Source organism: Callorhinchus milii, unplaced genomic scaffold (genome assembly GCF_018977255.1).
Source record: "Callorhinchus milii isolate IMCB2004 unplaced genomic scaffold, IMCB_Cmil_1.0 Scaffold3, whole genome shotgun sequence".
NCBI classification, from domain to species: domain Eukaryota; kingdom Metazoa; phylum Chordata; class Chondrichthyes; order Chimaeriformes; family Callorhinchidae; genus Callorhinchus; species Callorhinchus milii.
In genome coordinates, this window is record NW_024704744.1 from 76,139,988 (window position 1) to 76,163,741 (window position 23,754).

The 23,754-nt window shown below is 44.1% G+C and overlaps 1 protein-coding gene across 1 annotated transcript in view; it reads left to right on the top strand.

Moving 5' to 3' along the window:
- Window positions 1-22,669, top strand: part of LOC103181625 (inactive tyrosine-protein kinase 7) — a 116,799-nt gene extending 94,130 nt beyond the window's left edge. Inside the window, exons 7-20 of the mRNA XM_007898245.2 lie at window positions 369-635; window positions 2,344-2,477; window positions 4,134-4,269; window positions 7,442-7,561; window positions 8,313-8,462; window positions 8,890-9,040; window positions 11,177-11,307; window positions 11,934-12,134; window positions 13,635-13,790; window positions 14,723-14,955; window positions 15,254-15,334; window positions 16,391-16,542; window positions 18,708-18,886; window positions 21,310-22,669. Of these exons, the coding sequence (XP_007896436.2) occupies window positions 369-635; window positions 2,344-2,477; window positions 4,134-4,269; window positions 7,442-7,561; window positions 8,313-8,462; window positions 8,890-9,040; window positions 11,177-11,307; window positions 11,934-12,134; window positions 13,635-13,790; window positions 14,723-14,955; window positions 15,254-15,334; window positions 16,391-16,542; window positions 18,708-18,886; window positions 21,310-21,470 (2,252 nt within the window). The 3' untranslated portion in view covers window positions 21,471-22,669. The remainder of the gene's footprint in view (window positions 1-368; window positions 636-2,343; window positions 2,478-4,133; window positions 4,270-7,441; window positions 7,562-8,312; window positions 8,463-8,889; window positions 9,041-11,176; window positions 11,308-11,933; window positions 12,135-13,634; window positions 13,791-14,722; window positions 14,956-15,253; window positions 15,335-16,390; window positions 16,543-18,707; window positions 18,887-21,309) is intronic.
- Window positions 22,670-23,754: the final 1,085 nt, after the last annotated feature.

Sequence of the window (23,754 nt, forward strand, 5' to 3'; positions counted from 1 at the left end):
ACATTGCTGTGTGCAATTGGCTGCTCTCCATTGGGAGACAAGCTCGTATGCTAATGGATTCATGATTATTCAGTCCAAGTTTCAATTCGCAACAATGCGAGGCCAGAGGGCGGTATAATCCCTTCAAAAGAAAATAATAATTGGTGACTCAATGCATGACTATTTGTGGGACATTGCTGTGTGCAATTAACTGCCAGGTTTCACCCACAAAATATAGTCACTACACTTTACAGTATATTCTGTGAAGAGCTTTGAGAAGTCTTAACGACAGAATGAGGCACTACATCAAATGCAAGTAATATTATTATTGTAGTTTCCTAATTCAATACTGATTCACATCTTTTCTCTCCCCCCACACCCCCATTTAGAAATTGAAGATATGCTGGCGTTCAGTCCGAAAGTCTTTATTGCAGACACTGTTCAGAGTGTGACGTGCCTGCCCCCAAAGGGTCTGCCACTGCCCACAGTCTTGTGGTATCGGGGCAGCTCGCAGGTGGGAGCTGAGGGTCGGGTCTATCAGGCCGGGAACGATCTTGTGTTCAACAGGACAGCAGAAGATGATTCCCGGGTTTACACGTGTCATGCGAAGAACAAAGCAGGGGAGAAGATTCAGGAGCTGAGCATCACTGTAGCAAGTAAGGAGTGTTCGTTACCTCGGTTTGTGATATTCAGTGGTAATGACTGGCTCTTCATTTCACATTTTACCATGTTCGCCCCACAAGGTGCACAGTTGATCCACTTTGCAGTGTGTCCTGTGAAGTGCTTTGAGACGAATCAATGAGGTGATAAGGCGCTAAATCAAATGTAAGGATTATTAGTTATACATATTCCCTTGAGATGTGGAATAGCTGAATGTTACAGCACAGAAATAGGCCACTTGCTCAGGTCTGTGCTAGCTTTTATCCATATGAGCCACTTCGTCCAAGCTTGCACTCCAGTGCAGTAATGAAGGGTGCATTGTCAGAGATTGATATGGAATGAACCTCCCATCTGTTTGTTCTCAACTAGTTAAAAGATTCCATGATGCTATTGGAAAAGAGAAGTGGATTTCTCCCAGAATATTGACCAAAATTCTCCAGATTAATTGTTTATTTACCCCATAATTATTTATGGCACCTTGTTCGTTGCTCAATAGCTGCCACGTTTGCCTACAATAAAATCACTACACTTCACAATTACCTACTCCAGGTGTGATAAGGTGCTAGAACCAATTATTTATTTTCTCTTGCACTTGCTTTCCCCGACCCTGTTCCTTCCTCCCTCCACACACACACAACGATGACAACAACAACAAAATTACATTTATGGAGCGCCTTTCACGTCGGGAGGATGTCCCAAAGCGCTGAACAGTCGGGTGTCGGGGCCAGAGCATGGGGGAGGGATGGTGTAGGGGTGAGGTAAGACAGAGAGGTGGAAGGGCGACCGAAGGCATGATCGAAGAGAAGGGTCTTGAGACCGGCCTTGAAGGAGGCAAGGGAGCAAGCGAGGCGAAGGGACTGTGGGATGGAGTTTCAGAGTGTGGGGACAGAGAGGCTGAAAGCCCGGCCACAGATGGTAGGGCGGGTTGGGCAGGAGACATGGAGCGGACCAGAGCCCGGTGAACGGAGGGAGTGGGCAGGTTGTAGGGAGTCAGCAGGTCAGAGAGGTAGGACTGGGCAAGGCCATGGGTGGCCTTGAAAATGAGGACGAGGATCTCTGGGGGATGGGGAGCCAGTGGAGTCGGGCGAGGGTGGGGGTGATGGGGTCGCGGAGCCTGGTGCGTGAGAGTACACGAGCTGCAGAGTTTTGGATGATCTGCAGCTTGTGAAGGGAAGAGTTAGGAAGGCCGATGAGGAGGGAGTTCCCATAGTCTTGATGTGACGAATGCGTGAGTGAGTGTTTCGGCAGCCTGAGGGTTGAGGCAGTGGCGGAGTCTGGCAATGTTGCGGAGATGGTGGTACGCAGTGCCAGTCATAGTGTTAGTATTGAACACCCTGAATTCAAGCACTAACCTGACTCTTCCTCTACTGACCCGAACCTCAGTTTGCAGAGGACAATCCTTACTCAGCTGAGCAGCAGCTCTCTGGTATTTTGACCAATTGGTATCAACAGACTATACAGATTTGAACAGTATTGACACGTAAATCAAACAAGGTTAACTAGGATCAAGAGCAAACAGTTGCACTGAAGTCAGTTCTCATGTCCATACTGTCAGCCTATTTGTTATGTATAACAAAACTGCCATAAGCTACATCTTTTGAAAATGATTTGAGTAGTTTTGTGTGAATTTTGGAGGGATTCTTTGTTAGATTGAGGCAGGGATGTTTGGTTCACGATGTGTATTATAATGAGCATTTCTCACAGCATTTCCAGAATGGGTGGACAAGCCAAAAGACAGCCAGTTGGAGGAAGGGAAGCCAGGATTTCTCCATTGCAGTACTCAGGCCTCCCCGACTCCCACCGTGACTTGGTTTCGAAACAACGTGGACATCTCTGGTGTAAGTACATCACTGATTCTCGGCAACTTCTGTGTGTGTTTGTGTAGTTGCCACAGAATAACATTGTATAGTCTGTCAGCAAACATCGCACATGTTGTACCTTGTTCCTACCCAGCACTACCACAGCAGCCTGAGAACTGGCAGAATGATGTCATCATGCACTGATAACAACAACTTACATTGATATAGCGCCCCTCATGCAGGGACCTGGAGCACGATGCCGAGCCAGAAGGAGGTGACCATAAGCACATTTGAAGAGGAAGGTCTTCAAGTGTTACCTGAAGAGAGGGAAAGGGGGGCAAGGCAGAGGGATTCAGGGAGAGTGTTCCAGAGTTTCGAAACGTAGTGGCTGATAGAGTGGCCACTGCTGGTGGAACAGAGGGCACGAGGGACAAGCTGGAGGCAGTTGAGCAGAGGCAGTGGATAGTAGGTTGGAGAGGAAGCAGGAAGGAGAGGTAGGGAGATGTTGAGCTACTAGAGGATGACGCCTTGAAGGAAAAAATTCAATGCTTTCAGAAGAGGGTGAGAAGAGAAAATTAGAGAAAAATGTGCAAAAACAAACCCTTTGAATTGCATATGCATTTCTATTCAGTTCGAGTGTTGCCTTGCTCTTGTCGGGTGTGTTGCTGAGTCATCCATGTATTAAGATTGTTGAACTCTTAACAATACCAACACGAGTTTCTAGTTGATGAATCCATGGATACCTTTGTTACTCATCCCACACATGGCAATTTATTCCAAGAGTGATTGTAGTCTTGGTACCTGGAGATACAAGACACAAAGGTACTTCAGATTAATGCTAATTGGAATGTATTCCAAAACCATACTTGTCTTTCAACACTTAGGCACCCTCATCTACACTTTTGTCCCCAATAATTGGACTTCTCAAATGCTGTCCTTGCTGGCTCCTTTAGCTCCATACCCACATCTTACCCTGAGCTTTTGAGTTAACGGTCTAGGCTGACATTCCATGGCATTGTCGGAGGTGCCTTCGGATGAGTTGTTAAACCGAGGTCCCGTCTTCCTGCATAAGTGGACATTAAGATCCCATGGCACTATTCGAAAAGAGGAGTTTCTCCCAGTGTCCTGACGTAACAATCCCAAAGATAACAATTGATCACAACTCAAATGAAGGGGAGATTAAACAAAATCATAGAGGGTAGTTGGACTGTGGAATTCTCTACTACAAAGCATCGTTGAAACAGAGTCCATCAGTTCTTTTCAAAGGGAATTCGATGCAAGAAAAAGAAGTATTAAAGGGTAAGGGGAAGTGAGCACGAGAATGGAAATAGATTTGCTCATGTGAAGAAATACACTAGCAAGTGAACATAAGAATTAGGAACATAAGAATTAGGAGCAGGAGTAGGCCATTCAGCCCATTGAGCCTGCCCTGGCATTCAATAAGATCATGGCTGATCTATTTTAACTCCACCTACCCGCCTTATCTCCATATCCCTTAACCCCTTTATCCGCAATAGTGTCCTATTTCTATGCATAACATTCTGTAATTCTTCAGAAGAGCAGAGAACATTGTAAGGAAAAGATGACAAAAAAAAGCAATATACATTGACGTTTGGACCAAATCATCTTGTGACCCAGTGACTGCCTGTCTGCTCCCGTGTTTTGACCCAGCTGATTGTATTGCTGGATTTACAGGACAGTCGGTTTGAGGAGTTTGACAATGGATCTCTGCGCATTAATAATGTAGAGGTGTACGATGGAACCGTGTATAAATGTCAGAGCAGCACCCCAGCCGGCTTCATCGAGGGATACGCACGTGTGCAGGTACTAGGTAAGTCTGTGCATTCAGCGAATAAGCCCACGTGGCTGACTCAATAGCTCTCCTTTTATTTCCGAACCTTATCTCTGAGTTGAGGTGAGGATTGTAATTGATTTCAATCATTTTGCAGCAGGTTTGGATTGAAAGATAGACTGTTTCTTCCTGTAGTGAGCTAGTGTCAGCTTGGCTCATTTGGTTTGTGAGTCAGCCTAGCTTATTTGGCTTGTGCATTAGTCTGGTTTATTTGGTAGCACTCTTGCCTCAGTCAGAAGATTGTGGATTCAAGCCCCATGTTGGGACTTGGAACTTGTATAGTCTAAGCTGATACTCCAATGCAGTGCTGCGGGTGTGCTGCACTATTGGAGTCACTGTTCTTTGGATGAGATGTTAAGATGAGGTAATGTGTGCCTGTTTGGGTGAGTGCCATGACTCTGTTCAAAAAAGAGTAGGGAGTTTATCTGCTCCCTTGGTCAATAATCCCCTAAATAAATTGGTTCACTTCATGACTATTTTTGGCACATTGCTGTATGCAAATTCACTGCCACATTTGTGCACAAATCGCACAGTAAATAAAGTTACAGTGTGTCCTATGAATAGCTTTGAATTATCTTTCTGATATGAAAACACTATTACCAAATGTAAGGGTTATTATACCAAGTAAAGATTATTGCTAGTCTTACTGCAGGAACTAGTTGCAGCTAGCAACTCCCTCAAGCTGTGCTCCAGTCCTGAGAGCTACTTTGTGTCAGCTAATTCAAGAGACAATTAGCTAATTTGATAAAGAAATCAATTGAGGGATGTGAGAGAAAATAGGATTATTTCCTTTTTTTATTTTGGAACCAGCCAGATGTCTTTTAAAAAAAAAAATTCACACGTCCAATATTTTTCTAGTTTCCTTCTCACTGGCATGTGCTTCTCTGTGCCTCCTCTTGCTGGGGTGTGATTCTATGGACTCTGGTTGCCCTCTGACATCTCATATTGAGTTTTGGCAGGCCACTCTACTGTAGAGCACATCCTAGCCGAGCCAACCACTCCCCACATGGCTGCCACTCATGCACGCAACCAGGAGAGGGAGCAGTAACAGGAACCCTGGCTGTTTTTTCTCCTTCATAACCAAATTTAGCCTACCCACGCACCCCTGGCTGAGACCAGCAACATCAGTACAGACTGTGATTCGAACGAGTGAGCTCTTGGTCCGTAAGCTGCAGCTCTATCATCTACACCAGGGATGATATTTGCGGGCCGCATTACGCAAGCGTAGAGTAGTCACGTGGGCTGCAAGTTGGCTAATTCTGATGTACACCATCAGAACTGCTGAGGTGGGTAATTTTAGCATTTTAGCTATTGAACCTGAGGGAAGACAAACAGACTATCATTGATATTGATCCTATCCTTGCCCTGTGGCTGTGTGTAAATGTATATAATATACACACTTTTATTTCAATTTGCAGGGAAGTAAGTTCCTAATACTGCATTGACTTAGTGAATTCTAGGTTTCGCCCCCAAGCTTGGCTCTTGCCAATCTGTGCCTAATACTCTCAAATTAGGTATGCAGAGTCCGTTTCTCTGGGGAGAGTACACATTTTGTTCTAAACATGGGAAATTCCTTATGTAGGTAGCATGCATGCAACTTTAGTGTGGTTTTGATATTCAAGAATGCTGATGGGTGTCTGCATATGCCAGATACACAGCTGACTAAAAAAAAACCTTAACCTTTTTCAGTCAAGGGCACTGGATACTGATCCTGTGTGGAACCTCTTCAACCCAGGGGAAATGGGGGCCCATTGTCATTTATCAGATACTGCCCCTATGAGATCAACTTGCCCAGCACAAGGCTCGGATTAAGTGTCTTTTGCAATTGAGTTTCACACCAGGTCACGAATTTGCCAAATTCTAAACCTTTTACAAAAGTTTTTGAGCACTGAGGAAAAGATCCAGCAATAGAGAACAGATCACTTGCTGGTTTGCTTGTACGGGTCAGCAGTAAGTGGAATCTTGGCAGTTTTCTCTGACTAAATAAGCCATGAGATCACAGAGCGCAGAACCGCCAGTGAGTTGTGAAATCTTTCATCCTAGCAGACTTCACTCAGCGCGAGATTACACTCTACCTGAATGCATTAAGTTTACAATTTAAAATGCTCTGTTTTCAGACAGGCAGACTGAATCGAACAGCAAAAAATGTAATCCTTTTTTCCACAAATGAAATGAATAGGACTGCAGCAGTATCATTTTTCAGGGTGGCTGGTGTGGAGGGGAGGTGTGGGGCGATGCTGTAAAAAGTTCCCCCAGCATTTTCTTCAAATGACTGACTATGCTGCAGACTATCGTTTATAGACCAAACAATGCATCACTGAAAATGAGCAGCTGTCTCTTCCTGTAGCTCAGATTGAAATCTGCTGGCACAAGTACAACGCTATATTTACAAATCTCCTGAATGAGTCCATCCCACCTGCAGTTATTCATTTCATTAGCATATTCTAGATTACCTAACCAGTCTGTTACAGCAGAGTACAGCTTAAACCAGTTGTTCAGTCATTCTGACATGGGTTCATTTATCGGTAACTGCGTGGGATTTTTTTTCACTCTCTTCAGTTGCTGGTTTCCATGGCTCCGTCCTTCAAAACTCCAGCTAATATCATGCTCCGCAACCCATATTCCTCCCACATTAGGCTCAGTATCCCCATTTTTGCCATGTTCCACGGGCATCCAGTTCCCCAGCCACTTGAAGATCCTTGTCTTGTCTTTCAGATCTCTTCATGTTCTTATCCTGCCCTACCTCCTGCCCTATCCTGCCTGTATTCTTGATTCCTCTTACTCTATTTTATTGCTCACTTCTTTCCATCCAGCTCCATCTGTGGCTGAATTGTCATGTACTGTGCCCTTGGTCTCTGGAACACCTGTATAAAAATCCCTTCTCTCCCTGCCTTCAAAATCCTCTTTAAAAAACTATTTGGTCAGCAGTCCTTCCCCCTTCTTTGCTTCTTATTCAGTGATCCCATTGTTATGTAAAGGACTTTGATATATTGTTCTACATGTTATTCTGTCACTGCACTGTATAAGTACGTGATGCTGTAGATTTGAGGTCATGCTGTGCAAAACCCAAACGGGTTTTCATCTCTTGCTGTCTGGAGCCCTGAGTGCTGGGCTACCCATAATCTTACTGCTGTTTCTGTTTGTGTTGCAGAAAACCTGAAGTTCACCCCTCCCCCACAACCCCAGCAGTGTATGGAGCTGGATAAGGACATAACCATCCAGTGCTCTGCCACTGGCCGTGAGAAACCCACCGTCAGATGGGTGAAAACTGGTGAGAACTGTCAGGATTCCTCGGCCTGTTCTGTACTCTTGATTGGACGCAAATGTTTTGTAACCCCTTCTTATGAGGGTGAAACTCAGTTCCCGTTACCAAGAGAACCCCTATAGGAAGAATGATTTGTATCCCATTGATCTGTGCCATTGTAGGATAGTGTTGCAGTTTACTGTACCACTTTGTTAGGCTTTAATTGAAGAGCTCCTCCTACTGGCCTTATTGGTAAATGTACCTCAGTGGCTCTGTGTCAGGAAGGGAAAAATCAGCCAAGGTTTTATACTGTAGAAACTCCTCAGACACTTTGTTCCTGTTCTCTAGAATTCTCTTCCCTAAATCTGCCCCCTTTGCTGCTTCACATTGCTTTCACAAACTATGGGAAAAAACATCTCTCACTATGACTTCAGGCTCCCACTCAGTCTCTGTAAAACATTTAGAGAATTTTTCCTGTGTGAAAGGTGCTATGTTAGCCCCCAAATAAGTTGGGTTCTTCCTCCTGAATACTAGCTAAAGAGAGTGTGGAGTGGTCACTATATATAATGGTGCGTGTGTTGGTTGTCTGTGTGTGTTTGAATAACCTGTTACGAATAATGACCAATTGGATAAAATACCTGAGAGCACACATGAAAACATTCCCCCCATTAGAAGGAAGAGGTGAAAGTCCTCGAGAGATTAAACCTACTGAAATTGTTGTTATGGATTATTCAATTGCATTTGATTTTAATGTAGTAACTGGTATTTGTGTGCCCAGATGGAACTGCCCTGGCTCCTCACATTTCCCAGGAAAGTGGCGCACTTAATTTTATCAAGGTGACCAAGAAAGATGCGGGGAAGTACACCTGCATTGCATCGAATAGTCAGCAGGGGGAGATCAAGGCTAATGTACGTCTCATTGTCACAGGTAAAGTTACTTTGTCTACTTTGTGCATGTTGTCAACCATCACTTCAGCTCCTATTCATTTGGCAATTTCCCAGTACAGTAATTTCTCCCTTTGTGAATGTAAGATAAAGCCAACAACAACTTGCATTTATATATCACCCTTCATGCGGGGCAGTGTCTCAGAACGCTTAACAGAGGCGGAGCTTGATGCTGAGCCGGGGGGAGGGAGGAGATGATCGTAAACACGGTTGAAAAGGAAGGTTTTCAGGCGTGATCTGAAGAACGTGGACGGGATTGAGAATTTGTAGATAAGTGTAAGGATCTGTTTTGTGATGGGGAGCCAGTGGAACCTGACGAGGACTGATGTGAATGGGGATATGGAGTTTAGAGCGGATGAGTATAAATCATATTTATTTAAAATAAGATCTCACTTCTGTGACTCCTCTAGTTTTACCAAAGTTTAAGATTGAGCCGGAAGCCACCAGTGTTTACCAAGGGTACACTGCGATTCTGCACTGTCAAGCCACTGGAGAGCCCCAACCCAACATTCACTGGAAAGTGAAGAACAGGATCCTGGACACTAGAAAGAACACACAGAGGTAGGAGGTGCATGTTGGGTTAATTTACTGACTGGCAAATTGTGTATTGCCAAGCTCAATTAGCACTCTCTTGGTTCAAAAGGTTATGGGTTCAAGCCCGGCCCAGTTTGGGCTGATACTGGACAACAATACTGGGAAAAGTGCTGCATTGTCACACAGGCCGTCCTTCAGACGAGACCTGAATCTGCAGTCCTGGCTGCCTGTTCAGTTAGATATAAAGATCTCACAGCACTATTGGAAAAGAGAGTCCTGTCCACCAATGCCTAAATTTATCAATCATGGATATTTGGGAGAACCTTAATGTGTACCACACGTTACCAACGGTCAGAGCATGTCAAATAATATAATAATAGTAATTACTATAGAACACGTTGACAAATTTCAATGCGACGAGGGTTACAATGTATACAATTTTTATTCTTTTACAAGTAAGTCACACTGTCTGAAACTGATCTGACTTGCCCCAAGGGCAGTCCAGGCAATGCAACATTTCCACTTAAAACTCCTAACTTACAGTCTGGACTGACAGTTATGTTTTTAGTTTCCTTCCTTGGCTACTTCATGCTTATTTGAATCAGAGGTTAGGACGGACTGACCGCTGCTCTCCATTTAAGCTCACTTACATTTGGGATGTGAAGCCCTGTAGCTTAGTGGTAAGAGCACTCGCCTCACGAGCAAGAGGACCCGTGTTTGATTTCTGGGCAGGGCAAAACTTTGGGAAAGTTTCCTTGCTCCACACGCCTCTGTTTACCTAGTAGTAAATAGCAACCCAATTGTTAGTCAATTGGCAGATCTCTTTTCCGGAGGTAATAACCCCTTCAAAAAAAAAATTGGTTACTCAGTCCATGACTATTTGTGGGACACTGCTGTGTGCAATTGACTGCTGAGTTTCTCCCACAAAATAAATGGTCAATTCAATTTACAGTATATTGTGTGAAGCGCTTTGAGACGTCTCAATGACGTGATGACGAGCTATATCAAATACAAGGATTCTTATTATAAGATTATTTATTAATAATTATTATGTACTTTGTGGATTGCTTAGCAAGGCCAAGCTGCTGTTCAGTTACTTTTACCAGTTGCTTACTTAATAACTTTGCACTTTTCTTTTGAGAATGTTGTATTTGATTTTGCAGTCTTCCTCTCCATAGACCCCTCACTTTGCAGTTTAGTTTCAGACCCTGTGTGGGAGGCACCTGATGACCCCAGCACTGTTAAGCCTTTATGCGAAATCTGTCCTACTATTCTGTGCTGTAATGTATACCCCTGGATAAACGAGTGGCCAAAAGCTGCACAAGATACCGTATCTGCTGCAGTGCACAGTGGTCCTAGTGACCAAGTCACTGAGCTGGACATTAAACTGAATCAACCGTCTGGCTGTTCTTCAGGTGGATGTTTAAGATCCTGAAACACCATCAGAAAAGATAAGGGAGGTTCTCTCAGTGTCCCAACCAACATTCCCTCATCTGATTTACTTCATGGATGTTTGTGAGACCTTGCGTGTGCAAATGGCTGCCATGTTTGCCTGCAAAAAAGAGTTGATCTGCAAAAAAGTCACTTCACTTTAATTACTTGGGAAGCGTTCTGAGACTGTTTCACTTTATAGGTTCTATGAAAAGGCACGCTCTTTCTCACTCTTTCCTTTACCTTTCTCCCCTTCCCCTAGGTGATCTGATGACTCACAACAACAACAAGATTCCATTTATAGAGCGCCTTTCACGTCGGGAGGACGTCCCAAGGCGCTGTACAGTTGGGTCAGGGCCCGAGCAGGGGGGAAATGGTCAGGGTGAGGGGAGGGAAGGGAGGGAACGAGGAGGGGGTAGAGAGTCGTGAGGGGAGCTGAAGGCACGGTCAAAGGGAAAGGTCTTGAGACCGGCCTTGAAGGAGGAAAGGGAGGAGGCAAGGCGAAGGCACTGGGGGATAGAGTTCCAGAGCCAATGCATGCATCTGTAGTATAAAATATAAACGTTACAAGCCCAGTTAGCAGGTCTCTGGGGATTAATAATAGTAATCCTTGCACTTGATACAGCAGCTTATAATGTTGTGAGACGTCTCAAAGAGCTTATTGCCTGAACCATGGAACATACGAAGTAGCAAGGATATTAATTCTACCTGTTGTTCCTCAATGCCTTACAGCAGGATCCAGAAGCTATCAAATGGCTCCGTGGTGATCTATAATGTCAGGACAGATGACAGTGGGAAGTACACGTGTATCGCTGGCAACAACTGCAACATCCAGCACAGAGATGCACACCTTTATGTTGTCGGTGAGTGGAGATTATTTCATTGCTCAATTGTAAAATGAAGGTCTCTAAAGTTGTGTACGCAGCACTTCAGAAAAGGGAGTTGAATATGACCTTTTTGTTAAAAAAAATGTAAGTATATGCAGACTGATTGCGAGCTCTATGTGGGGTATCTCTGTGGTGCGGCAAGTAGAAACATTATTTTCCACCAATTACTTACCTTCCTGATCGATAGTCTCTGGACCAACATTTAGAAATGCTGCATTTTTACTGGAGGAATGTGAGGGAAGAGCTGGGAGCTATACGGTGAGGGTCTGAGAAACAATGCTTTATTTAGGACAATTGTGGAAGGAGATGGGATGGAAAATAACTGAGAAACTTAGTAAAACTCTCCAGGTCTCGCAGAGATGTGCCACAATACAAGAATTGTGTGGAGAGCGCAGTTAATAGCTGGCAGGTGATCCAGGTTTCTTTTTAAAGCAAATTCTTGACTGTCCAGTACCTCGGGCATCCCGACATGAAAGGTGCTCTTGTAAATAGAATTTGTACCATACAACACTGGAACCAAGCATGAACTCCATCTCAATTCCCTCTCTCTCTCCCTGTCCCTCTTTCTTTCCCCCCCCCCACTTCCTATTTAATTTTCACAGATAAGCCGCTCGAGCCCGGTGAGGACGAGAACCCTCCTACTCCGTACAAAATGATCCAGACCATTGGGCTGTCTGTGGGAGCTGCCGTGGCTTATATCATCATTGTGCTGGGCCTCATGTTCTACTGCAAGAAGAGGCGCAAGGCAAAGAGACTGCACAAAACACCAGAGGGCGAGGAGCCGGAAATGGAAGTCTTGAACGGTAAACAAAATGTGCTGCCATGAGTTTCAACAGATGGAGGCTTAAGAATTTACAGCAAAGGGAAGCAGTTTGGTCCCTGTCTGTACTACTGCTACTGATTGCCCCACTTTCCATCTTTTCCCTCTTAATATTAATGTTTTTACTGACTATTGTGGCTGAGGATGAGTGTGGTCGTGGGAGAGGGGAGAAAGACTGTTTATGTTGCCCACTATGGGTACTGGCTTACACAGAAGGTCATCAAACAAATAAATGATCCTTGCATTTAATAAAGCGCCTTACTATTCTGTCCAAACGTCCTTGACATGGAGTCCTGTAGGTCAGTGGTTAGAACACTCGCCTCACAAGCAAGAGACCTGGGTTTGATTCCCGGCAGGGCGAAACATTGAGCAAGTTTCCTTACTCCACACGCCTCTGTTTACCGAGCAGTAAGTAGGAACCTGATTGTTAGTCAATTGCAGATTGCTTTTCTGGGGGTAATAATTCCTTGAAAAAAAATAAGAACATGAGAATTAGGAGCAGGAATAAGCCATTCGGCCCCTCGAGTCTGCCCCGCCATTTGATAAGATCATGGCTGATCTTCAGACCTAACTCTAATTACCTGCCTATCCCCATATCCCCTAATCCCTCTATTTTTTAAAAATGTGGTCACTCGATCTACAACTGTTTGTGGGATACTGCTGTGTACAATTGGCTGCTGCATTTTGCCCACAAAATATACAGTCAATTCACTTACATTATATTCTGCAAAGCGCATTGAGACATCTCGAAGATGTGATAAGGCGCTATATCAATTGCAAGGATTATTATTATTATTTACTGTAAAATAATGACTATTTGAAGACGAAAGTAGCAGCCAATTTGCGTACAGCAATGTCCTACAAGCAGCCGTGAAGTGAATGACCATTTTTATCTTGGGAAATTGAGAAACTCCCTCATCAATAGTTGGATTAGAGTTATGGAGAAAGGTGGTTGAGGCAAGAGCATGTATTTGTTTACAAAGCTGCTTAGCACTGTGATGGATGGGAAGGTGTGTATTCTGGATAGTTGAAAGGAATGAAGCACCTTTCTCACCCAAACCTCTGTTGCGATGTTGTGAATGTGCTATTTAGTGCAATGTAATTCTCAGTCACCAAATACATACTCAAGGTTAAACCTGCATCCATCTCATAGACTTGCCAGTACTGGTTGTGTGATCACAGCGCTATCCGAATGATTGATCCCTATCAAAATATATTTTGACAATTATATTTTATGTGGATATGTGCTTGCTGAGTGTGTCTTGCCTTGTCCAGCCACTATCCTGTGTCTCCTGGTCACTGCACTTGACAGCAATTATCTTTGAAGCGCTTTGGAATGTTTAGACGTTATAGCGATGTATCAAATGCAAAGATAATTGTTAGTGAAATATTCCTCTGGGTAAATTATAGGGGAGATCGTGCTGGAAAGATGATTGTACAGATTTGAGTGTTTTATGGGGCTTTAATTTCTTTGAACTTGCAGGTGGGGCAATGCAGAATGGTCAGCTGACTGCCGAGATTCAAGAGGAGGCATCTGTCAACAACATCAGTTTATCGACTGTCATGCCCAACAAACGCCACAGCATGCACGATAAACTGCACTTCCCTCGCACAAACCTACAGACAATTACAACCCTTGGTATGTAGTGCTAGAATTATAATAATAATAATCCTTGCATTTGATATAGCGCTTTTCACGTCGGGAGGACGTTCCAAAGCGCTTCACAGAACACACTGTAAAGTGAATTGACTATATTTGTGGGCAAACGCGGCAGCCAATTGCGCACAGCAGTGTCCCACAAACAGTCGTAGATGGAAAATGACCAATTTAATTATTGTTTTTTTTGGTTTTGGAGGGATTATTATTAGGCTCTGTGTGGAGTAAGGAAACTTGCCCAAGGTTTCGCTCGGCCTGGAATTGAACTCAGGTCTCTCGCTTGCAAAGCGAGTGCTCTAACCACTGAGCTACAGGACTCCACAGAATTGTGCTGGGGAGGGGGCAGAGGAGGGAGAGAGCTGCCTTCAGGAATTGGACAGAAATCCCTGCAGTAATGTGAATTTGTTGAGAGTCCAATGCTCGCTGACACACTCAATAATTGTATTATTAACTTTTTACCTTCATTACAACAGTGAACCCTGCCACATCAGCAGAGGAAACCTCACTTTATAACAAGGGTCTCAAATACTTGTTGGGCCAAAAGCCCATGTGCTAACCATGTTACCTGTGACCTTAATTACACAGTTAGGCAATGTGTTAACACCCATTGCAAAATTCCTAACACCAATTTCATTGGTGGTTAAATTTATAATTAAGGGCTTCTGCACCAAATGTTGGGGAAAGGAGCTACCTCTTGTTTTATTTTAGATGTTTTGCCAATGTGAAAGGCGCTAGAGAATTGTACAGATATATTTTATTGACAACTGTTTTTTCAGGAGTCTCACTTGTGTGATTGATCTGTGTTTTTGTGAATTCAGTTTTCTTTAAAAGCTACGCTTTGTCTTTCTCTCCACGTCTCTACGTTTCATTTACATTCTCAGGCTTATTAAAGTTTTGTTGTCTTTGAATCGCAGGAAAGGGCGAGTACGGGGAGGTGTTCTTAGCTAAAGCCAAAGGGATTGACAAGGGGGATATAGAAACCGTGGTGCTGGTGAAGAATCTGACCACCCGGGATGAGCAACTCCAACTGGAATTTCGCCGGGAATTCGAGATGTTTAGTAAAATGAATCACAATAACGTGGTGCGGTTACTAGGCCTGTGCCGCGAGGCGGAGCCACATTACATGATCACCGAATACGTCGATCTGGTAAGCAATGTAGAGGGGCAATGGGGGCTGGTGGAGCTGTCAACAATCATCTAGTCAATGGGTCTTCTGCAAATAAATGGCTTCAGAAAAAAGGGAATAGATGTCTTTGAGACGTCTCAAAGCACTTCACAGATTAAGTGAAACGATCTGTATATTTCCTGTGTCAAGCGTTCTGCATGAAGGGTGCTGTAAAAATGCAAGTTGTTGTTAGCAGCCCCAATGAATCATCTTTAGTCTTTCATTAAAGGCAGCAGCTGCAGGTCTGTGTTTTTAACCTCACTGCACTGTCGTCTTCCAGGGAGACCTGAAACAGTATCTCCGGATTTCAAAAGGCAAAGAGGAGAAAATCAAACCTCAGTCTCTGAGTACCAAGCAGAAGGTAACACTCTGTTTCTCTTGTGAATCATTCCAAGTGTCACCCAGCTAATTGGAGGTATTGCCTGAGGCATTCCTTTTATGACTTAACAGTTCTCGGCTTCCATATATAGACGCTGCTGCTTTCCATATAAATCTGTTGTATATTAAGGGCCAGAGAAGTAAATGCTTGAAAGACTCCACCAAGTCTGTGCCTGAGTGCTCCTCAAACACTTGGACAGAAATCTCTGTTTGTGGAAACTTGATGTAACTTCTCTCCAGCACTTTTTTCCCTGCTCCTGAATGTACAGTAAAGTCAAACACTGTACAAGGCCCATTGAGTGCTGCACCCAATTACTCTCTGTAGATTGACTGCAGAACCCCCTGTAAATGTTGCCCCCAAATGACTTTCTGTAGATTTACTGTGAATTTTGCCCCCAGGCACGTTTTACGAGTTGATCTGGTATGATTATGATGAAGGGATTGGGTTGTGCACGCCCAGCTAGGGCCCTGTTCTCCTCCCACCCCACCCCACCTCCCCCACCAGTGCCTCTGCTGTTGGAGCTCTTCAGCACACTGCGTACCAAAAGGATATAAAGTACAAGTTGTAGAGTTTGTATTCTGTGGACCTGCTCTCATCAGCATCAGCAGTGATGGTCTCTTTAATTAAAAAAAATTGGATTATGAAATAAATCTTATACCTAGACTTCCACAAGTTTTATAACCTAGCTTGTCTCACCAAAGGGGCCCAGGTAATAACCTACCCTCAGGATTTTGCACCCATTTCTGAGACAGCTGCTTGTGGCACTGATTAACATCTGCTCTTCCCCCTCTCCAGGCTGAAGTGCTTCTGTTGAGGGGTAGTGTGAAGCCTCTGCTCAGTGGTTTCCCAGGCTGCTACAGGACCACTAAATTGCTGTGAGCTCCATTAGTGCAGGGCTTCACCTCGTTTGTCAGCCATACAACGCTCACATCTGGCGGTAGTGCACTTTGTCACCTTATAGTAAATGGCTGTTTTTTTCCTTTCCTCTGTTTTCTCCTCTCATCCAACCCCCCCCCCACCCCCCACCTCCCCCAACAGGTATCTATTTGCACACAGGTAGCGCTAGGAATGGAGCACTTGTCGAACCATCGCTTTGTACACAAGGACCTGGCTGCTCGCAACTGCCTGATTAGTGCCCAGCGACAGGTCAAAGTAGCAGCACTTGGTCTGAGCAAGGACGTGTATAATAGGTAGGCATTGCGTGTGTATACATATGTAGACTGCCTTTAAGTAAACCACTCTTTCAGCCCTTGTCATTTATAAAATGCACAGTGTAAGCTTCCTGCATACTGTAGTAAATTTATGTTGACTGCACAATAACTCACATTGTGTATTGTATTCTTTCTGTTCGGTAAGTAAATGTGAACTGTGTACGGAGAGATAGAGGAGGGCAACAAGCCTGATCCCCAGTGTAAGAAGGATGAGCGAGGACTCTCCAGCCTGGTCGAGGTGGCTTCTTTTTGGTCAGCCGGGTGTCTGACACCTGCAGATACCCATCACCGTGTTTAAGAGTATCCAAACCAAACTGAATTCCATGCATCCCCCCTACACATGGAAATCCCAGAGATAGATTGTTGGAATGGAATGAACACTCTCCCTGGAGGGACGCATCCCGCTTACCTTATTCCGGAAAGCATAAGGTACAGATTGGCAAGAGCCAAGGCTTGGAGACCCCAGAGTATGCACTGGGGTAACTGCTGGAGTCTAACCAGCAAAAACAGCACAGCTTGTCATTGATATCGTTGTCTGGCAAGCTTTCCCACTGCTTGCCCAGCTAGGTAGGGCTGATAGGGCTTCGCCTTGTAGAGTTAAAGGAACTGAGTGGGATGAATTCATGCTCCCAGTGACTGGTCTGCCCTTCCAAGTCCTGCCGATGAGATGTCTTGAGTGTACAAAATGTCTAAAGGGCAATTTTCTGAGGTTTCAAGGGGAAATTTAGGATATACACCAGGAAGTATTTTTCCCACAGAGGAACTTTTTAAGAAATAATTTGATGCTGCAATGCAAAGACTGTAGCATTGGTCATCTGCAATTCAGGTTTGATGCTATTACCTACAGTCTCAAAGCTGAAGTGCTTTTCAGTAAAAATGAGTGGAGTCTGATAATTTTTAGTAACTTTTATTGTGTATTTGTAAATCTTTGCCATTACAGTAACCCCTTGGCTTACCAGACTCCAGGTAACTTGGCTAGCTGGAAGGGGCCCGAAAGGGAAACATTAAAAAAAATCTACGGGTCCATGCTCTTACAGACAGACTCCCAGCGGCCCACTCTACCAGTGTGCGCACTCCCTCCTCACTGTGCTCACTGGCATTCAGTGGTCAGGGATATCGACATTGATTCAGTTTGAATCCCGAAGGAGAAGGTAGCTTATTCTTTCTTCTGCTCTCAGGATTCAAACAATTACAATGTATTGGCATTTACTAGATTTTTTGACACTGAGAAAAGCCGACGCTGGAAAAACATTGGTAAATGCCAATACCGTTACGGTTAGCTGGAAATTCGATTGCGGAGGATGGGATCTCCCCCCATTAGTCTGGCTAGCTTGGGTTTTAGTGTATCTGTGCTCACAAGATGCTGACTTCATGGTGTGGCTTGCCAGGCTACCTCCTGTTCTTGGCTCTGAATAAACTGAACCTTGCTGTTCTCTGTACAAGTAGGCAGTGAACTTCAATGCATGCTCTAACATTATGCCAGACCTCAATGTACATCACAAAGAACAATGTGTCAGCTTGGCTCAGTCAATGAGACTCTCACCAACTCTGAAGGTTGGGGCCTCAAGCCTCATGTCAGACTGAGCTGACATGCACAGTGCAGGACTGGGGAAGGGCTGCATTGTCAGAGATGCTGTCCTTTGGATAAGAAGTTAATCCAAAGTCCTGTCTCCCTGTTCAAGGAGTTGTTAGTTCCCACCACACTAGTTGGTGTCCTGTCAGCAATAGGCAATTTGTCATTCACTTCATGGCTGTTTGTGGGACCTTGCAGTACATAATTGACTGGTGTGTTTGCCTATAAATACAGTCACTGCAATTGAAGCGCTTTGAGGGTTTTCAACATTATCGTCACTGAATCAAAAAGGATTATTGTTCCTGCCGTGGTTACCTTTCTGGCTCCACCCTTTGGACCTCCAGCCCACAGTCCCTTCGCCTCACCCGCTTCCTTCAAGGTCCATCTCAAGACCCTCCTCTTCGACCGTGCCTTTGGTCAGCTTCGTATCCCGGCCCTCCACTCCTGATCTCAAACCCCAGCACAGGTCCAAATCCTTTACTGTCCAGCGCCTTGCGACGTCCTCCCGACATGAAAGGTGCTATTGAAGTGTAATTTGTTGTTACAATGATTACTGTGCCTGTTTTTTTAGTGAGTACTACCATTTCCGTCAAGCATGGATTCCACTGCGCTGGATGCCAGCCGAAGCCGTATTTGAGGACGATTTCTCCACCAAGTCTGACGTGTGGTCTTTCGGGGTCCTGATGTGGGAGGTCTTCTCACAGGGAGAGTTGCCATTCTCCAAACAAAGCGATGATGAAGTATTAACAGGTATCTCACAATTTGTTGCTTTTACATTTGTGTGGGTTTTGTGAAGAGTAGAGCATCTTGCATTTTTTTTATGTCTCTAAAAATTAAATATCAGTACAATTTGTCCTGAGTCCTCCCCAAAATTCCTCCCAAAAAATCAACTTTACGACTTGTCATCTCATTGCTTGTGAGATGTTGCTGGTGCAGGTTGTCTGGCATATTTATCTCCATAACAACATTAACCTCATTTCTGTAAAGTGCTTTAAGATATTTCTTTTGCATGAAAGGTGCTGCATAAATGTAAGTTGTGTTCACTTGTCCTTCTCCTGGTTTTGGTGTGGCTGAGATCGAAAACCACCACCAGTGTTGGATCTGAACATTGGCTGCCATGTTTGCTTACAAAAGTCACTGCACTTGGCAGTTTCTGTGAAGTTCTCTGAGTCACTGTTGATTTTATTAGTCTGAACCCTGCATTGTCCATCACCCAGTCAGTCCTTGCCGGCTCCACTATCTTCCTGTGTCCCAGTAAATCTATTTCAAGGTCCTCGCCCTCCACAATAAATCCCTTCAAGCCCTAGCACTCTCTGATCTCCTCCTACTCCACTACTTGTCCCCTCTACTCAGATAACTGAGGCTTGCTGCAAGTGTTGCCCTATCCACGCTGCTACCACTTTAAAATACCCCTAATCTATGGAACTCCCTCCACTACCCCTTTGTCTCAATCCGTTTCTATCTGTCTTCAAGTCCTGCCTTCACACCTAGTTTTTCAATCTCTCTGATGGTCACTTGTACCTTCCCCCACATCTCTCCTTCGACCCAGTCATTGTAAAGCCCTCAGAATTTATCCTACATGAAGAAGGGTGTTATATAAATGCAGGCCGTCGCTACAAACAGCATTTTTTTGATATACTGTTGAGGTGTCATTACTGCTGTGAACCAGTAGATGGCGCTATTCCTAGGTTCATCTTTTAGTACTAAGAGTCCTTTTAACCTCATTTGTTAAAACCTCATTAACCTCATTTGTTTGGGGAGTACCAGTTAAGTTGCAGTAAGAGTAGAATGCACTTTTCCAAGATATTTCCCAGCCTCTCCTCACATTAGCGGAAATGAAGTTTCAGCCCTAAGTAGAAGAATCAGTATTGGAACCCCTCAGGCTGCTCTACTTGCTTTCACATTGCCTTTTGTGGTGAAAGAACGGTTACTTCAAGTAGTTGTGAGGATAATGGTGCTGATCCCAGGTCTGTAGCCTTCCCGTGGATTCAAACCCACTGCAATTTGGTCTAATCTTCCTGACTTAGTAAGACTCTAAACCAAAGCGCTGAGCTTGTGATAAAGCATAGTTGTAGATGGGATAAGACAGATCTGCTTTATGCACCATTAACAATTTATTACAGAGCTTGGAGGCATCAATTCTGATAACCTGAGGCCCAAATGTCCCTCTTGGAATCGGATGTTTTTTTCAAAAACAAACTTTAAAATTCACTGATTTTAAGGCCTTTCCAAACTTTTGCACAATCAAAATTTTAAGACGACTGTCTTAAGGCTAAGACCATGAGAACATTTTCAACATCTGATGCTTTGCCTGGTTGCATAAATGGAATGGGGACAGACAGGAGGCTGGAGCTGTGGAAATGTTCATATCCACTAGGAGATATTTCTCTATAGAGAAGGGCAAATCAACAGCTGAAATAGGTTATAAGGAAGGTAGCTGAAGCCAGTATGCTTGACTCATTTAAGATGTGACTTGACGCTATAATAGGAAGATAGGATTTTTTGGGTCAACTGGGTAGCTGACATATGCAGAAACCCATCACCAGGCTAAAGAGTATCCAAACCAAACTGAGATTTCTATGCATCCCACCTACACTTGGAGATAAATTGTTGGAATGGAATGAACACACTCTCCTGGAGGGACACATGCTGCTTACCTAATTCCAGAAAATATTAGACGCAGGTTGACAAGAGCCCCAGCTTCGGGACCACAGAGTGTGCATTGGGGTAACTGCTGGAATCTAACCAGCTAAAACCACGTAGCTTGCCATTGATATTTCTGTCTGGCAAGCTTTCCTGCTGCTTATCCAGCTAGGACCACCCTAACCGTTTGTGCTTTGGCTTGCAAAGTTAACAGGAGCTGAGTGGGATGACTCCTTGCTCCCAATGACTTGTCTGCCCTTCCAGGTCCTGCCGATGAGCCAAGCTGGCTATGCTGTCATCAGCAGTGCCCTGGAATACTGTGGACCCGCCTGGAATACTGTGGACCGAGACTGCCACAGATGCCTGGCTCGATTCCGACATTCCATTGCCAGGCATGTCACCTTGGAGTCAGTTCAGCTCCAAGGAGTCTGTGCTTAAGAGGGTACAATGGGTATTCTGGAAGGATGAGATCAATTGGACTGAATGGCTTTCATTTATTAATTTAAATGATCTGTTTTTTTTGTGTGTAGGTGTGAAGAACTATCAAATCAAACTGCTTTCACCCGAGGGCTGCCCATCCAAACTCTACAAACTGATGCAGCGCTGCTGGGCAACAAGCCTTAAGGACCGTCCCTCTTTTAGTGAGATCGCTAACACACTTGGCGAGCTTCCCGCCGACAGCAAGGTCTGAGGAAGACCAGCATCGCAGTGACTGTTCCCAGAATCATGTACAGTGTTGACATAAAGCAGACCAGCAACCCACCTGGAGCGGTCTATTGTGTCTGATGTTTTGTATTGCAATTGTTTTTTTTATTTTACACAAATAATCATCCTCCCTTTTTGCTTCCTGTAAGCCCCCTGATTTCCCCCCCAAAGAAATTCCAGGGACCTTTGCCTTAAGCTCAGTACTATGGAGCACCATTCTCAAGGGCTTTATGTACCAGTATCATTGTGTACATTCCTGCATGGAGCGTTTTTTAAGTTTGACCTGTACAGGAGTTTGGAAGCTACCTCCAAACCCAGTGTCTTCAATAGACGAGGAGTGACGAACTGACACAACTGATGGAGCAATAATAGTCCAAGAACAGTAATAGAATCACACTACGTACTACATCTCATCCGGAAGCCGCTAAAGAACCGACTCCTCTGTAATGAATGGTCAAGTAGCTGGGTGACGGACTTTTTTTTCTGCTTCAGCACGCTGAGGATCAAGCACAATAAAGGTCTTTTTTTAAAAAGCAAATCTCACCACAGAGAGAGAGTGAGAGGCGTGAGTTAAGATGGTGAAGATTGCAAGGCCCAGAGCTGTCGTTGGATGATGCATTTATCTCCCAGGACCTCTGAGCTGCAGTACAGACCCAGGGGGTTGTACATACTGTAGAAATCACAAGCTAACTATACTAAGCTCTTCAATGTAGAAGGAAGCTGAGAATCCTGTCTATTTATTTGAGTAGGTTCTCGATTATGTGTCTTTCCATAACAGTACTGTTTTGCTTTTCTTTGTTTTATTTTATGTAAGTTAGGCCTTAAACATATCTTTTTACAGTAAAACGTAAAACACTATCTAAAGCCAGGGGTTAACCTGGCCAACGCTTAGGCCTTGTGTAATGAACTAAGTGCCTGGTGTATGAAGGAATTTCTGTGGATTTCAATAATGTTATAAACTGCAAACTTTCTTTTTTTATAATTCTTTTTAAGACAACTTTTTTTATATTTTACGTTTTTCTAATTTTTTTTATAAAGTGGAAAAAAAAACTGGCTGCAATGATTAGTCATTTTTTTATTTTGACTAGAGAGCTCGTGTAGTTCCCACGCGGTGTCTGCCGATGGTTTCATATCCAAGATTTTTTTAAAAATGTGCTGCTGTCAATAAAGTTCACATTTTCGGTATTTGGTTTCACCCGTCTGTTTTAATGAGATTCGTTCCTACACTTTTCTGTAGTCTTGGCAGCCAGGACTGTCCACCCCGAGCAGGGCTGACACCATTTGTGCATGTTTCCAGGTTGTATGGTCGTTCTTACCTTGCAGCAACAGATGAAGATATCACAAGATTACCAAAGAGATTCAGATGATGTCTCTTTGGCCCCTTCTTCTGAAATACCCACCCAATTATCTTCCCATTGCAGCATCGAGCTGTTTCTGTTCAACAAGTCTGTGACCCAATTTTGATCACCTTCACAGTAACCTGTTTTTGCTGTTAATTACCGTCCATGTAAAGAAATACTTTCTGGTACCTGTAGAGATTACCAGCACCATTTGTGCACGTGCTGACTATCAGTTTAGTCCCATTCAGTCTGCCGTTTCACTGTATGCTTTTATACTTCTCTCTTTCAGACATTTGTCTCGTTGTCTTTTCAATGCTAAGATGGATTCAGCTTTAGTCATCAATCAAAGTAGGGCATTCCACACGAGATATGCAAGATCCCACTGAACAGTCTTAGAATCCAGGCAAGGGGAGCACAGAAACAGGCCATTAACAACAACAATTTGCACTTATATAGCGCCCTCCACGCCGGGCGGTGTCTCAGAGCACTTAATAATGGTGGAGCCCAAGGCCGATTAAGTCCATTGAGTCTGTGTAGATGAGATTTTCCTCTTTATGAGCCAAACCAATCCCACTGATTATGCTCCCAGCTTGTAAGAATGAATATTCAAGACCACCGTTTATGCCAACTTCTCTCCAGGCTAAATGCAAAAAACTTGATACAAAGAGGTGCTCTTCGATCAGATGAGCCTACATGCCCAGCTTAACATTTTTAGAGAACGGGCTGCAGTCCATTTCTTGTTGATTAACAAAACCAGTGTCTTCCTATCTGAAAAGCACATTTTCATGGAACATGTCATTCCTTCAACCCTACAGAGTGACAAAGAAGGTAAAGAATTCATCAGCTATCAGTCTAGACAGCAAGTCATCCCAAGCAATATTCCTTACATTTGATATAGCGTCTTTCACGTCAGGAAGATGTCTCAAAGCA